The sequence below is a fragment of the Pyxicephalus adspersus genome, chromosome 11, assembly GCF_032062135.1.
Source record: "Pyxicephalus adspersus chromosome 11, UCB_Pads_2.0, whole genome shotgun sequence".
Taxonomy (NCBI): Eukaryota; Metazoa; Chordata; class Amphibia; order Anura; family Pyxicephalidae; genus Pyxicephalus; species Pyxicephalus adspersus.
Window position 1 is genome coordinate 41916838 of NC_092868.1, and position 15509 is coordinate 41932346.

General features: G+C 40.2%; 1 protein-coding gene across 2 annotated transcripts in view; it reads right to left on the reverse strand.

The window, feature by feature from the left end:
- Positions 1-13878, reverse strand: part of LOC140341302 (Golgi integral membrane protein 4-like) — an 82014-nt gene extending 68136 nt beyond the window's left edge. The window contains exon 1 of one of the 2 annotated variants that reach the window (XM_072426944.1): positions 13851-13878. In XM_072426944.1, the coding sequence (XP_072283045.1) occupies positions 13851-13863 (13 nt within the window). In that variant the 5' untranslated portion in view covers positions 13864-13878. Of the gene's footprint in view, positions 1-10417; positions 10952-13850 lie in introns of those variants that run through there. The other variant, XM_072426942.1, reaches the window with a different exon arrangement.
- Positions 13879-15509: the final 1631 nt, after the last annotated feature.

The following is a 15509-nucleotide window of genomic DNA, read 5'->3' on the forward strand; positions in this document are numbered from 1 at the left end:
AGAGACAAGCTATGTCTTTACTGCAATAAAAACAAACTTACCTGCTTGTTCACAATTATTTAGTTAAACTCACCTCCCCTCTCTCCATAATTGTTACCAAAGTCTTTACCTAGACCTCTTCTAGATTCTGCATCTTTGGTCATCTTGACTGGCCAGGCCAAAACGACACAACTCCCTTGCATGCGCACTGTAGTTCAATTATTCCCGGCAGCCAACTAACTTAGCAAGTCCACCATAAAGCCCCCTATCTATTTATTATTATCCAGTATTTATATAGCGCCAACCAATTACGCAGCGCTGTACAAAGTCCATAGTCATGTCACTAGCTGTCCCTCAAAGGAGCCCACAATCCAATGTCCCTACCATAGTCACATGTCATTAACACTAAGGTCAATTTGGGGGGAAGCCAATGAACCTAACTGCATGTTTTTGGAATGTGGGAGGAAACCAGAGTACCCAGAGGAAACCCACGCAAACACAGGGAGAACCTACAAACTCCATGCATATAGTGTCCTGGCCGAAATTCGAACCGCTAACTACTGAGCCACCATGCTGCCTAGCAGCATCTAGCAGCTCTTTTTTTAGATCATTTGCTGCTAGTTTCAGGCCCTGGGAAAACAGAAGATAATAGAACTTCCATGGATAACCATGCATGCATGCGTGTGCACCAAGTGTATCGTAAAAGACCCAGCCCTGTGCAACTGTTTTTGGCCGTTGGGCCTGGAGTGGCTCAAAACTTGGACAAAGCTAAGTCTAGTTCCCCCTGTTGTGTGCATAGAGTGTTGGGGAGGAAAGGAAAGTGCAAAGTAAAAGTTTGTGATGTTTGGCTAAGGAGTTGGGAGGTAATTAAAAACCCTGATGGTTTCGCCAAGATGGAACCTTGCCTAGAAAACATCACTTTCTTGTATCCCATTTTATACGTGGACTATATAATAGGCAGCACAGATGTGAAACATACAATCCTCCGGGCCACCCATCTCTTTCACAGATGTGAGTGCAGTCCCATACAACACAATGAGCCTGATTTATTAAAGCTTTTCAAAACTAGGGAAGATAGACTATCATGTGAAAATCTGGGAGAACCAGCTAACCTGGAATGGACCTGGTCCAGGAATAAAAACATTTGTCATTTAAACCAAATAGTTTTACAAAAATCCATTTTAGGTTTGTTAGATCACCCAGGTTCTCCCTTGATAGTCTATCTTCTCTAGTCTTGGAAAACATTAACAAATCAATTCCAATGTGTGAATGTTTCACCTAAGTACAGGTCATACCAAAAAATAATGAAAAGGGAAAAAAGGGTTGAAAAAAAGAAAAATACTGCCACAACATCTGGTCCATTGGGAATAGTAAACTGGAACATAATACATTTTTTGTTATTGGCTTTGGATGCACTTTAATACCAGATATGAAATGTTACAATAAAAGTGATGTAACCAGCACAATAAAACATTCCCCATTTTACCCCTGCACTTTATTACTTATTTTTATAAAGCATTGGATCTGACATTCACCAAACATCCAATCCTCCTGGTGTGTATGTTTCAACTGACAATTGATTAATTCCCAGTGAAAGTTTGTCAGGATTCACATTATAACTACGGCCCTTTAAGTTTAGGCTCTCACATGTCCCAGCATGCGCCATTTTTGCTTCCAATGTCCCTGAATAGTCATAATAGATCCTGCCAAGATATTTTTCCTTGGAACAATTAATAATGGGAGCAAAGGTGCAACTGCTGCAAAATCCCACTATGTCTCTAGCTTTGATTATTTAGTAATATTTACAGTTCAGATCTCTGCATGCACAGTACATGAACAGCACAAATCTATTCCAAAACTGGCGACTAAAAGGAAAAAAAAATTATCCCTGATCAGAAAAGCAAACACAAACAACAGACGCAGATAAGTGTTCTAAAATAACAGGAACCAATGTCGTCAGTGTCTACCTTGGCAGCGCTTTCACAGCCTCAGCAAATTCTGCAACCTTGTACAGCAGATATTTACAAAAGGTCTGACCACAGAAATTGAAGGCACATTGTAGCAATCTAACGGTTGATGTTCATATTAAAGAAGTCCTATACTTAAATGTCACCATCAAGCTATTTATCCATCCGGTTAGTTAACGCTCCGTCACTTTGAAAAGCATTCAGCAACACGGCTGTTTTTTTACCTCCAAACCCCTATAACACTATGCATGAGATCCCACTGTGGGGTCACCTAGTACAACAGGGGACCAGAAATGCAACATTCCTGCAACATTTCTGGGTTTCTTAACAAGGACTTCCCTTCAGCACAAATATTTGGTGATGGGGCAGCAGGAGAGGGAAGTATTTACATTCTTCCTTGTACAGAACAGGTTTATTGGCACTTAGATTATAGTGACAGATTTGCATTAAAAGGGAAAAGTAAATAGACTTCCTTAGTTTAGTAAAAGATTTCACTTGTTGCCTATCAGAGCTGTTTAGCAAGCTGTGGTTAGGTTGTAGACGTGACTTTCCCATGGACGTGGCCACAATTCTAACCACCAAGTCCCTACAAATGCATCCCACATTAGTCTCCTTCCTGCTGAGTGATGAGAGTCCGGCTTTGCTTACAAACACCCGCCAACTCCATATTTCCGGAACCACTGCTGATGGGCATTCTTTTTAAATGCTGCGTTTGCTTTCCAAACGCCAATGAATACATTTGAATGGCAAATGCAGAGTTTGACGCGAAAAGGTTGTGTTTGACCTGCTTTGCTTAAGTAGAATATGCTGGGTGCAGAGAAATGCAGGTCAAATACTGCCATGTGTACTTCCTAATTAAAGTCAAAGATATTTGTACAGATGTGCATTACAGGCAGGAAGTGTGAGAAACATCTACTGGCATGAGCCCTTTAGATGCCAATAAGACCCATTTTTTAAGCATTGTCTTCAAAATAAATTGTTCTTACTTATAGTGCAGTCATTTCTATAGTACCTACTCATTATAGGAATTCCTAGTTGTATATATGCAATGGCTGCCAATTCACTGTGCCCAGTGGTGCCACCCTCTGCTGTGCCCAAAGCTTCCAGCATTTATCTGATGAACACCACTGCATGTGCAGGGCAGCTTCGTCTACTTGCACATGCTCATTCATCCATGTCAGGATAAGCATTGCACCACCCCCGCGTAACTCCTGAGAACGTCTCCTAGATTGTAAGCTATTGTTTCTATGTTTATACAATATATCCTCAGTATATATCAGAGTGTATCATATCATGCTTGGCTCCATGCAGAATATAGCAGCCCTGATAACATTCTAGGACTTACCGCAGCCTGAGATTTCTCTTTAGCTTAGATGTTGCACTTATACGGGGATACAATGGATGCATGGTTTGGTCAGTACATCCTAAGAAAGAAACACTTGACAAGGTTTTACAGTTGACAAGTCACAGAGCTGCACTAAAAGGATATTATAGCCTTAAAATCCTCATCTTCATTTATCCAATACAAAGTCTTCAATTTCCACATGCTTGAGTTATAACTTAGCAAAAATTTCAGAATGAATGGCAGCAAAAATGGTCAAACCCAGGCTGCATGCAGATCAGCCAATATATTTTTTTTATCAGAATTTGCCCAAAGACAATTTTTTTCATCTGCCATATCAAATGTTATCATTAAACAAACATGGTCGACCAATTCAAGGTGCGTTGTGTTTTACTGTTTTTTTTTTTATGCAGGGTAGAAAAAGTAACAGGACCCATTCACACATTACTATAGGAAATTTGCTTGTGTTCCTGATCCCAATTAAATGCTGTGCATACACTGGGCCTGATTTATTAAAGCTCTCCAAGGCTACACTTTCATCAGTGAAGCTGGGTGACCCAGCACACCTGGAATGGATCTAGTCCAGGACTGAAAACATTCGCTAGCAAATAGCAAATGACTTTAAAGGAATCCATTCCAAGTTCGCTGGATCACCCAGCTTCACTGATGAAAGTGTATCCTCTCCAGCCTTGGAGAACTTTAATAAATCAGGCCCACTACGCCATTTCTCTTTCTGATGAATATTATCATCTTAGTAAATCACTGATCTTTCTTATAGACTGACAGAATTCAATGTACTATTCACCTCTTCGATATTAGAATGGTATCGATATCACCATCATATAAAAAAGTGGTTGCCAATGTTTTTGAACTTACCGACCACTAAATGCATTGAATCCGAACGGCATATGCACGGGGAGCAGCGTGTCACTCAAAGGGGAAGAAACTTCCCCATAACGATGCCATGATGCCAGAACCTGCCCACTCGTCTGTACGGGGGACATGGTCCACGGCTCTGGCCGGTGCGCCCCCAGTGGGGTCCCTCTCCTGATCCCGCTGGGGGGCGCACCGGCCAGAGCTACAGACCACCAGTGATATAGAATACCACTGACACAAAAAGTAGTTTCAATTTTAATCTATGCTTACCAATTGACAATTGTCTGATCAAGTTTTATTTAACACTGCCTATAAATTGATCATATATGATAGTTTTTTACCCATTTTTTTTACTTGAATCATTGTCTACTTGATTGAAAGTATCACATAGGGCTCTATTTATAAAACAGGGAATCAGACATTACTTCAAACATTCCCTTGTGGGAATCTTCCAGGTCCACGTGTTTCAATGGCAGTAGCTGATTCCGACCAGGGAACGTTTGAGGGAATTTCAGATTCCTTGTTTTACAAATTGAACCTTTAGTGAATATCTAGCCTAATGCAGACTATAGGTCTGTTCAGAAACCAACACATCAGTGTATGTTTGATAATATGTGCACTGATGTCTATATTCTTTTCTCTTTGTAAAAACCATGAAACTTTCAATAAAAATTTACATTTAAAATAAAGAACCAACACATCCAGGAATGTAGCATTTCTTGTCCCCCGCTGTTTTTTTACCTCCAAACCCCTAAAACACTATGCTTGAGATCCCACTGTGGGGTCACCTAGTACAACAGGGGACCAGAAATGCAACATTTCCGGGTTTCTTAACACGGACTTCCCTTCAGCACAAATATTTGGTGATGGGGCAGCAGGAGAGGGAAGTATTTACATTCTTCCTTGTACAGAACAGGTTTATTGGCACTTAGATTATAGTGACAGATTTGCATTAAAAGGGAAAAGTAAATAGACTTCCTTAGTTTAGTAAAAGATTTCACTTGTTGCCTATCAGAGCTGTTTAGCAAGCTGTGGTTAGGTTGTAGACGTGACTTTCCCATGGACGTGGCCACAATTCTAACCACCAAGTCCCTACAAATGCATCCCACATTAGTCTCCTTCCTGCTGAGTGATGAGAGTCCGGCTTTGCTTACAAACACCCGCCAACTCCATATTTCCGGAACCACTGCTGATGGGCATTCTTTTTAAATGCTGCGTTTGCTTTCCAAACGCCAATGAATACATTTGAATGGCAAATGCAGAGTTTGACGCGAAAAGGTTGTGTTTGACCTGCTTTGCTTAAGTAGAATATACTGGGTGCAGAGAAATGCAGGTCAAATACTGCCATGTGTACTTCCTAATTAAAGTCAAAGATATTTGTACAGATGTGCATTACAGGCAGGGAGTGTAAGAAACATCTATTGACATGGGCCCTTTAGGTGCCAATAAGACCCATTTTTTAAGCATTGTCTTCAAAATAAATTGTTCTTACTTAAAGTGCAGTAATTTCTATAGTACCTACTCATTAGAGGAATTCCTAGTTGTATATATGCAATGGCTGCCAATTCACTGTGCCCAGTGGTGCCACCCTCCGCTGTGCCCAAAGCTTCCAGCATTCATCTGATGAACACCACTGCATGTGCAGGGCAGCTTCGTCTACTTGCACATGCTCATTCATCCATGTCAGGATAAGCATTGCACCGCCCCCGCGTAACTCCTGAGAACGTCTCCTAGATTGTAAGCTCTTTGGGGCAGGGTCCTCTCCTCCTCCTGTGTCACTGTCTGTTTCTCTCTGTCATTTGCAATCCCTATTTAATGTACAGTGTAATATGTTGGCGCTATATAAATCCGGTTTATTATTATTATTATTAATATTTTTAATCTATTCTACCAACAGTGGCTTCCCATTGTCAGAATCTGCAAAACAGAGTTCTTATTTGCAAATTTCATGATTCACCTCCAAGTTCACCTCTAATATTTGATTTTTTGACCACCAATCAGCATTTTTCAAAGTCAAAGGTCAACAAAGCACAGCGGGGATATCTAAAAACCATCACATAATCACATACGGAGTACAAAGAACTTAATTCATCACTTCACCTAGATAAAAAAAGTAAGAAGTTTCAACATTATAGCTGCAGTTTATAGATCATCTGATTTGTGTGGGGGGAAATATGCAGATTAGAAATATGTGTAATAGAAATATATGTACTTAAATATTTACAAATCTGAGATTCCTACAAAATACAAATCATAGAAAAACAAAGTAATACATTCTCTAGGCACTCTTGCTAGTCATTATTTTTTTTTGACATATCACAAGTTATTTAGAAAAAAATGCTACTGGCAATTCTATAGTAAAAAGAAAAACCAAAAAAAGCCTTGGGTTTGCCAGGACAAAGCCGGACAGTTCAAATATTTGTCCCAGCTTGTGACCATGAGCGCATATCAGAGGGGAGAAGAGGAAAACATGTGATATCTGTGGCTGAGAACCGCTTCCTTTGTGTGATCAATGCTGAAAGCAACCAAGCAAAACTGAGACATTTCTTCTGAATGAATTTGTTCTTTATTGATCTAAAGAAGTAAAAGCCGGAGCTCTGGGGCCAATGGTATAGGGCCCTATAGGGACTAGGGAACACCTGTATATATTGGAAGAAGTCTTCATGCCATGCCTATACACTTTGGTTTATTGCCACAACACTGTCACATTTGCACAAACTTACATATTTTCCAAATGTTGTCATGACTTTTCCCATGCATGTTTTATTTTCCCTAGCAGCCTATAAATACACTATGAATAGGAATAACATCCACATCATATAGAGTCTGATTTATCAAAGCTCTCCAAGACTGGGGAAGATAGACTGTCATGGGTGAACCTGAGTGGTCCAACAAACCTGGAATAGATCCAGGATTGAAAACATTTGCCAAATATTAGTAAATCCATTCTAGGTTTTTGGATCACCCAGATTCTTCTATGATAGTCTATATACTCCAGTCTTGGAGAGCTTTAATAAATCAGGCTCATAGTGTTTGGCACAACGTACTCACATTTATGATCTGGCTGCGGAATGATCCAACAAGAGAGAATGGGACAAGCATGCAGATTATCATTAAGCAAACATTTAGTGCAATGATGAGAGTCCAGTGATGGTAATTCTTGCACTGTGCAACCATTGCAGGATCCCCAAATCTATATAAAAAAGTAACCCCCATGCTAGCACCTCCTAACACTGAACTCACATCTGTCTCCTAGTAAGCAACCTAACACCATTGACTTAAAACATCCAACCTCCAAAAAAGTCCTTCTATACCTTACACTTACCAGTCATGTGAGTTTACCCCAAAGCGCAAGTTAGCAGCACTGACAGTCTAAAGAAGAGTTTAGAGTGGTGGAATTAGCTATTAGCCCAGGAAGTCTTTTTTAGGGAACATCTGATTGGCCTATGACATACAAATGTTCCATATCCTATCTATGAACAACTATATTGGATGAACGCTCAATACAATACAAAATACTTTCACCTTGACATCATTTTTTAATCTCGAACAATCCACTTCCAACCATAAAGTCATTATCACAAAAGCCCCAGCAGAAGAGTAACCTAACAGTTCAGCCAAAGGTACGGACTTGGGCCACAAGGGCCAATTGGATCTTTTGTCATTTTATCGGGAAAACAAATCCTAAGGCCCTGCCTTCATCCATCGTCCATTACAACTCTGTCTACAGCTAGGGCAGTTTCTGTAAATTTGTCCTTTTTAAAATCCAAAAACAACCCTTTCCGCAAGACAGGCCAAAGATGCTGGGGGCCACCAAGATACAATGCTGACATATTAGATGTGACCCTATGGTCCAAAAGGAAAGCTAACCATTGTGCCCAAAGTGCTTAATGGTTTCCTGCATTTATCACCAAGTTATAATGTTTTCATCTCTACTATGTGAAGGTGTATTTGGTTGGTAGCTTGCTGAACAAAAGAAAATGATTTTTAAAGTATATTAAATTGGACTGTGATAATAATAAAACCAGAATCTAAGTGGGGGATTTCTATGTATTTCCTATCCCACAGACACAACAGGAAGTAAAGGAAAAAGTGAGAACAGATATTATGGTCCATCACACCTTTCCAGTGCCATGTGACAGGTTTCAGTGTTGCCATTCTTTTTGAAAAGCACCTGAATGAACCGTGACACTGACAGAGCACCACAATGTGTTGCCAAAAACAATAAATGAATAACACCCAAAAAAATAGGCGTTACTGCACTACTTATTAAGGTCAGAGTGGCCCCTGGATTTAGATCATACATACTCCAGAATAGTGTTTCTAAAACCAGGGTTCCTCTAGAGGTTGATAGGGGTTCCCTGAGCAATTGGAGCCACTCAGGTCACTTTAACAGATACCAATGACCTTTTTGGCTATAGGGCAACATTCTTCCCACTGGCCAACAATGTAAGAGGCATTCTTCTCACTGACCACAAACCAAATATATGTGAGCTGTGTAGATGGTAATTATAAAAATGGGTTTCCTGAAGACCTGAAAGTTATTTCAAGGGTTCCCTCATGATAAAACGAGGTTGCCAGAAGTTCCCCAAACTGTAGTTAATAGACCTCTCATTTGATGATGCCGGTAAACACCAACACCACTTCTTAGAGCCAACAATGTTTGGTAGAAAAAAAATTCAAGGGTTTCTCAGCGGTAAATAAAGTTGAGTAAGGTGGACAGGTGATTGCTTTTGAAATTCTTATCTCGTTTCACTAAAAACCTCAACAGGTTAAACTGGTCCATCACGTTTCTGACCCAATGAAGATCAAATAGAAAAGAATAACCCTGGCAGTACACAGACCCTAATAAAAACTTGGCCGGAGTTGCCCCATTTCCCAAAATTATCCAGAGCTATAAGGAAAAGTTATTTTCATAAAAGAGGGAGCTGCGGCTGGAGCTCCCTGGACACCTCAACTTGGTGACACGAGCATGGATATGGAGATAGAGACATACATACAGTACCTACAATACTATTTGTCCAACTCAATACCATCTACTGACCTCATATTACTCTACATCCTGGACAATACTGCATTTATTAAAGCGCACAGTCACCCCTGAGGAAGCCCAATTTGGGCGAAACGCGTCGGGTGTATAAACTACCTATTGTTTCTCCGCACTATTGTGTCGGTTACTAGCCGGCACGTGACTCCTAGACAACAATCTTTGTCCAGGCAGTAGGTGATGAATGTCTAGTAAAGTTACCACAGATAAACATTTTGTACTTAAATGACTAAGGTCCCAAACAAAAAAGTATGCATATTATTGTTATTGTTAAATGATATTTGCTCAATAAATAAAATATTTGCAGGTTTCTGTTTACAAAACCCTTTCTGTTTTTCTTTGCTTTAATATAACTTTAACAAGGGTTGGCAATCATCCTATTTAAAGGAACTGTACATAATTGTCAATAGAACCAACTCCACTAGTACTATCATTCCATTTTTTGATACATAGAAAAGTTTAGATTGCTTTTATATTGACATTTACACATCGATCAGCAATGTACCTGTCCATATTGATCCATGGTTCCTTTTATTATATATATTGTTACAATATTAGAAGTACATTGTTATCAATAAAAATAATCCACTGTTCCAATCAAAAGTCTGGAAAAAGTTGTTTTTTATGCCAAAGCAAAATGTGACCAGTTGATGACGATTATAATAATCAACTTAAATAATTGTATGCGGTGCCATGTTAGAGGCATGTAGGTGCTGCAGTAGATTAAGTTGGCATCCCCTCAGCATAAATACCAATTTTCCCCTCTACAGCAATCATTTATACCCATTTATATGGCGTAGCTCCCATACCCCAGCCCCTCCTAGAAAAGTCTCACCCTCCTCCTGAGAACTTTAGGGCTGCATGGAGGAATATTTCTGGGTGCTTCTCCCCAGAGCCTGGTATGTAGATGGTTTATTGAAATAAAAGGAGGTTCTTCCTGTGTTTGTGTGGGTTTGGGTAGTTTCATCCCAAAAACATGCAGTGGGGTTAATTGGCTTCCCCCCAAAAATTGACCTCAGACTACAATAATGACATATGACTATGATAGGGACATTGGATTGTGAGGGACAGCTAGTGACATGACTATGGACGTTGTACTGCGCTGTGTAATATGTTGGCACTATATAAATAGTGTGTAATAATAATAAAAGCTTTGCTGGCCATCATATAGCAGAATACCCCCATACCCAGCAATATTCTGCTTACCTTGTAGCTGGGCTGATAATGCTTCTTGCTGCTGCTTGAATTTGGCAGTCTGTGCTTGTGATGTCCTGGCTTTCTCCTGCACATAGTTATATAGATAGACCCCACTGCCCAGACCTAGCACAGCCAACAAGCAGAAGCCAGTGTGCAGGAGACTTTTCTGCCTCCTATTGCACACCCCTGTGCCCATGATGATCTGATGAGTCCCAGAGTTCCTCACTGTGCCATGGCACTCAGCTAGCAGGGGCCCCTAGACTTCCAAATCACCAGCAAGTCACACTGGGTTGCTGCTGGCATGCTGATCCCCAGACCTTCTCTTATGAAGAATGCCAGCAGGTGCCAAGCTTTTCTTTTTTTATCCTAAAAATCCCCAGCAGGTCAGAGCTGTTCCATCCAGCATCATCCAGATCCCCCTCAGTGCACTGATAAGTTTACAGCTGCATTGCACTCCTGTGTGTGCCCACATCGGGCCCCTGGCAGCTCCCAGATCTCACACCGTCCACATCGCTTCCCAAACTTGCAACATTTTCAAAGAGGAAGCAGCGCAGGCATGAGTGAGTGACAGGAAGAGCCACCAATAGGCAGCGAGGAAAAGGAGACAGCTACACAGAGTGGGCGGGGCTTCTATTAAAGGTCTCTCCAGCAGCTCAGGATTTAACCCTTTCCTGCCATCACATTGTCACCCACATGGGTCAGCAGAGAAATGCAAAGAGGACATTGTGCTTCAACCTAAAAAACATTTTTAAAATCCTGCAGTGCAGTCGATCGGTCCGGAGGTGTCTTCCATCAGGTCCCGGTATTTGTCAGCAAGCCGGCACGCTAGGCGCCACCATTTTCCCCTCTTCTTCCTATGTCACCCGTCCCAGGCGCAAGATCGGGTGATGTAGGTTGGAAAAAAACTTGCCGATCTCACTGCGCATAGGTGAGATCAGCTTTTTTGTTGCCTTTTTGCGCATGCTCAAGTATCGGACATGAGCCTCATGGATGCGTGACGTAGGTATCCCGGAAGGCTTTACGCTCACATTTATTCTCGATCACCTAGGCAGTCAAATTAGGGGGTTCAACTGCAACCTTTTTTTTATTAAAAGCGTGAGTGTTAAGTGTTGCACTTAAAAAACAAACAGGCATGAGATCAGGTGACGTAGTTTGGAAAAAACTTGTCAACCTCACTGCGCATGTGTGAGATCAGATTTTGTTTCCCCTTTTGATAAAAGGGCTCCAAGAGTTGCCCAGGCATGGGCAGAAGGAACAGCCAAGAGCTTCCCGGGATGCGTGATGTAGGAATCTCCGGAGGCTCTGAGCTCCCATTCATTCTCTATTGCCTAGGCAATCAAGAATTAAGGGGGCGGTACTGCACCCTTTTTGTTGCACTTAACAAAAATCGCAAACTAATAGAATTTTTACTTTACATAAAAGGATTGTCTACCCTGTTATGTAAAGTGAAATTTCTGAGTTTAGGTACACATTAAGATAATGTGATGTAAAATGATGCAGTGCCTCAATATGCAGGTAATAAGGTGTAAACACCGCTGCATAATATGTTGGCGCTATATAAATCCTGTTTATTATTATTATTAATAATAATAATAATAATATGTTGGCGCTATATAAATCCTGTTTATTATTATTAATAATAATAATAATAATAGGAAGGAAACTGACTGGCTGCGGACCCAATATGTTACATTTTACTAGAAGTAAAAAGGCCTGCTACCAGGTAAAGAGTGGGACCATTGCTTCCCGTGGGGGAGCAGTGGTTTCTCTGCAGAGATCTGACACGCCCCTGAGGAGTCAGAGCTCAAGAACTGCAAGCCAGATTATTATTATTATTATTATTATTATTATTAATAGGATTTATATAGTGCAAACATATTACGCAGCGCTGTACATTTAATAGGAATTGCAAATTACAGACTAATACAGACAGCGATACACGAGGAGAGGACCCTGCCCCGAAGAGCTTACAATCTAGTAGGTGGGGGAAGTATCACACAATAGAAGGGAACATATGTAGTGCTGGGAAGTAGTGATGGTTTCAAAAGACAGAAGAAGATGGGTAGGCAAGATTGAAAAAATGGGTTATGAGCGCTCTTTTCAATGAGTAAGAGCAAGCCGGATAGGACGAGGAAGACCATTCCAGATAGTTGGGGCAGCTCTAGAGAAGTCTTGTATTTGTGCATTTGATGAGGTTATGAGTGAGGAAGTCAGTAATAGGTGATTGGAGGAGCGGAGAGAGCGGCAGGGGGAGAATTTTTTTTACCAAAAAAAAGATTCAAAAAGTGTACATGCTAATGGACATTTTCAATCAAAATAGAAGTTGCCTTTGTTGACTTGCGTTTAAAGTTACAAGTTCCAGGGCCTGATCCTCGCTTTCAAACCTAATGAGTCATTGGACTTAATCAAAAAGACAGAATGGATGTTAAGACGTCACTGGCCTCATGCTCTAGGTCAGTGACTCAATGGACCTGATTTTTTAGAGCTCTCGAAGAATGAAGAAGATAGGCTATAATGGGAGAACCTGGGTGATCCAGCAAGCCTGGAATGGATTTTAAAAATCATTTGTATTAGTTGATAAATGTTTTTAATCCTGGACTAGATCCATTCCTAGTTTGATGGATCACCCAGGTTTTCCCACATTAGTCCATTTTATCCGGTCTTGGAGAGCTTTAATAAATCAGGCCCAAAAAGTATTCAAGCAATCATGATAGCCCTCTGATCTACATATTTAAGAGGACCTATCATTAAATCCAGCCTTCACCAAACAGCTGTTTCTGATAAAGAAGATTGACAACACTTAGCTTTCCTGCTACCTGTGCCGCCAAAAAACTTTGCACTGGATTCTAATGCTGACCGCCATGTTACTGTCAGTTTAAGGAAGAAGAAAAACTGACAGTTCCCCTTTACTTGTATGGCTGTTTAGGGTTTTACGACAGGACCTCTTTAATAGCTGTTTGGGGTTTAATGACAAGGTCTCTTTAATAGCTGTTTGGGGTTTATTGACAGGGCCTCTTTAATAGCCAAGTAAACCATGGCATCCCCCACGTCTCTCTCCAATGTTTCCATGTTATACCAGCATGATACCCAGAGCTGCCAAACTCCAATGAATGCCACCTTTGATGACCTCCGGCTAAAAAATGGCATTTTTATGGTTTTCTCTGCTTTTGGTGCTCTTTGAGTCCCAGGGTTGGGAACAAGTATGCAGCAAGAGAAGTCAAAGCAATGGTTCTCCATATTCCAGATCAATCTACAGGAAAGCCCTGGATGACCTTGACAGGCACCTGGCTTTTTTTAAAAGCAATGTCTGGCAGCTATCATATGTCCCTCAGCACACTTTAATAAGTTCCGCTGATATTGTATTGTAAAAGACAATGTATTCTTCTTTTCTAAATACCACTATATTGTCATATGGGTTCAAAAGAGAAATAATATGTTTTACTTTTAGTTTTCATTCCTCTCCGGAAACATCAAATAGATTTATTACGCATTGTCCTCTATACAGCAGCCGGAGCTCTGCAGGCCTCTTCTGGGTCAGCGTGAGAATAAATGTATTATAAAGCTGCATACATGTAAGGCTTTCCCCATAGGACTGAAAACAATGTTGTTTCTCTGATGGGTAAAACGAGTCGGGGAAAGTGCCAACCTGCATACACGAAGCACAGGGAAGGAAGATGAGTAAAATCATATTGCAAGCATGTACAAAGCAAGGTTAGTCTAAAAAAAAAACTGATTTTAAAGCAGGAAGAGATTCAGTCATATTGCTTTTGGCTATGTCAGGGGTCTGCAACCTTTGGAGTCGGAAGAGCCAAAAATTACAATTTACAAAATTTTTTTACAAAAAGTTTTTAAAGAGACGCAAAATTTTTTTTTGCCAACAATAAATAGTACTCGCATAAATAAAGTTTTTTTGATAAAAAAACTAATCTATTTATTCATAAGAAAAAATATCTATTTATTCATATATAAGTAGTGTTTTTGACAACAAATTAGATATATATGGCATTATTAGATAATTACCTATTATGTAAGTAAAAAATTAAACCAATTAAACATTTACTTACAGCACGAACTTGTACTTTATTAAGGTTTATTAAATAACAATTTATAGGTACTTACACTTATAATTATTATTTTAACGCTAATTTTTAAATAATAAAAGCTATAAAATTGATAAATAATAAAATAGCTAATTTATTAAATATATATTTTAATAAAAACACTTTCGCGGTAATATCCAACAGTACTACTTTGTTTCTTTTTTGACAATTCTAATTGACTTCAAAAAAGTAGTTAGGTATCTTATTTGTATGTTAAAAATATAATACTTATTATGTTACCTACCTTTACTTTGTTTTTTTATTGAAACAACAAACTATATGTCACAGCCAAAGCACTGGTGAAGACGCCAAATTGTCATAGAAACAAGGATCAGGGACCGATTCTATCTGTCAGCCATCTATCTATCTATCTATCTCTCATCCTATCTGAAACTATCTGTCAGCCTCGCTTTTCACTGCACCCCTCCCCCTGTCATCCCACTGCACCCCTCCCCCTGTGATCAGTCCGTCGGAAGCTCGGAATGACTCGTGAGCTTCCGACAGACTGAGGACAGTGACTCGTGTCACGGGGGAGGGGTGCAGTGAAAAGCGAGGCTGACAGATAGATAGTTTCACATAGGATGAGAGAAAGAGCCGCAGCTTCCCATCCAAAGAGCCGCATGCGGCTCGGGAGCCGCAGGTTGCCGACCCCCGGGCTATGTAAATTTCAGAATAAGCTGAATGCAAAATCACTGTTTTTGGTAATTGCTTAATTTTATAAGAATTAGTCTTTAAAGCTGATCTCTGAACTATGTGATTTGTGATAAACTGTGACTGCTATGCTCACATTTATTCTAAAGCTGTCCGTTGCAGTACTTACTCTCCACCACTAGGCATCCTCAGTCTACCAGGGAAAATGATGCCCAGAGTCACTCAATAAATGTACAGGTAATCCCTGAATTACATACGAGCCAGGCACTGCAGGTTTGTTCATAAATTGAATTTGTATGTAAGTCGGAACAGGTACATTATTTTGATAAATGCAATTAGGACAGATATTT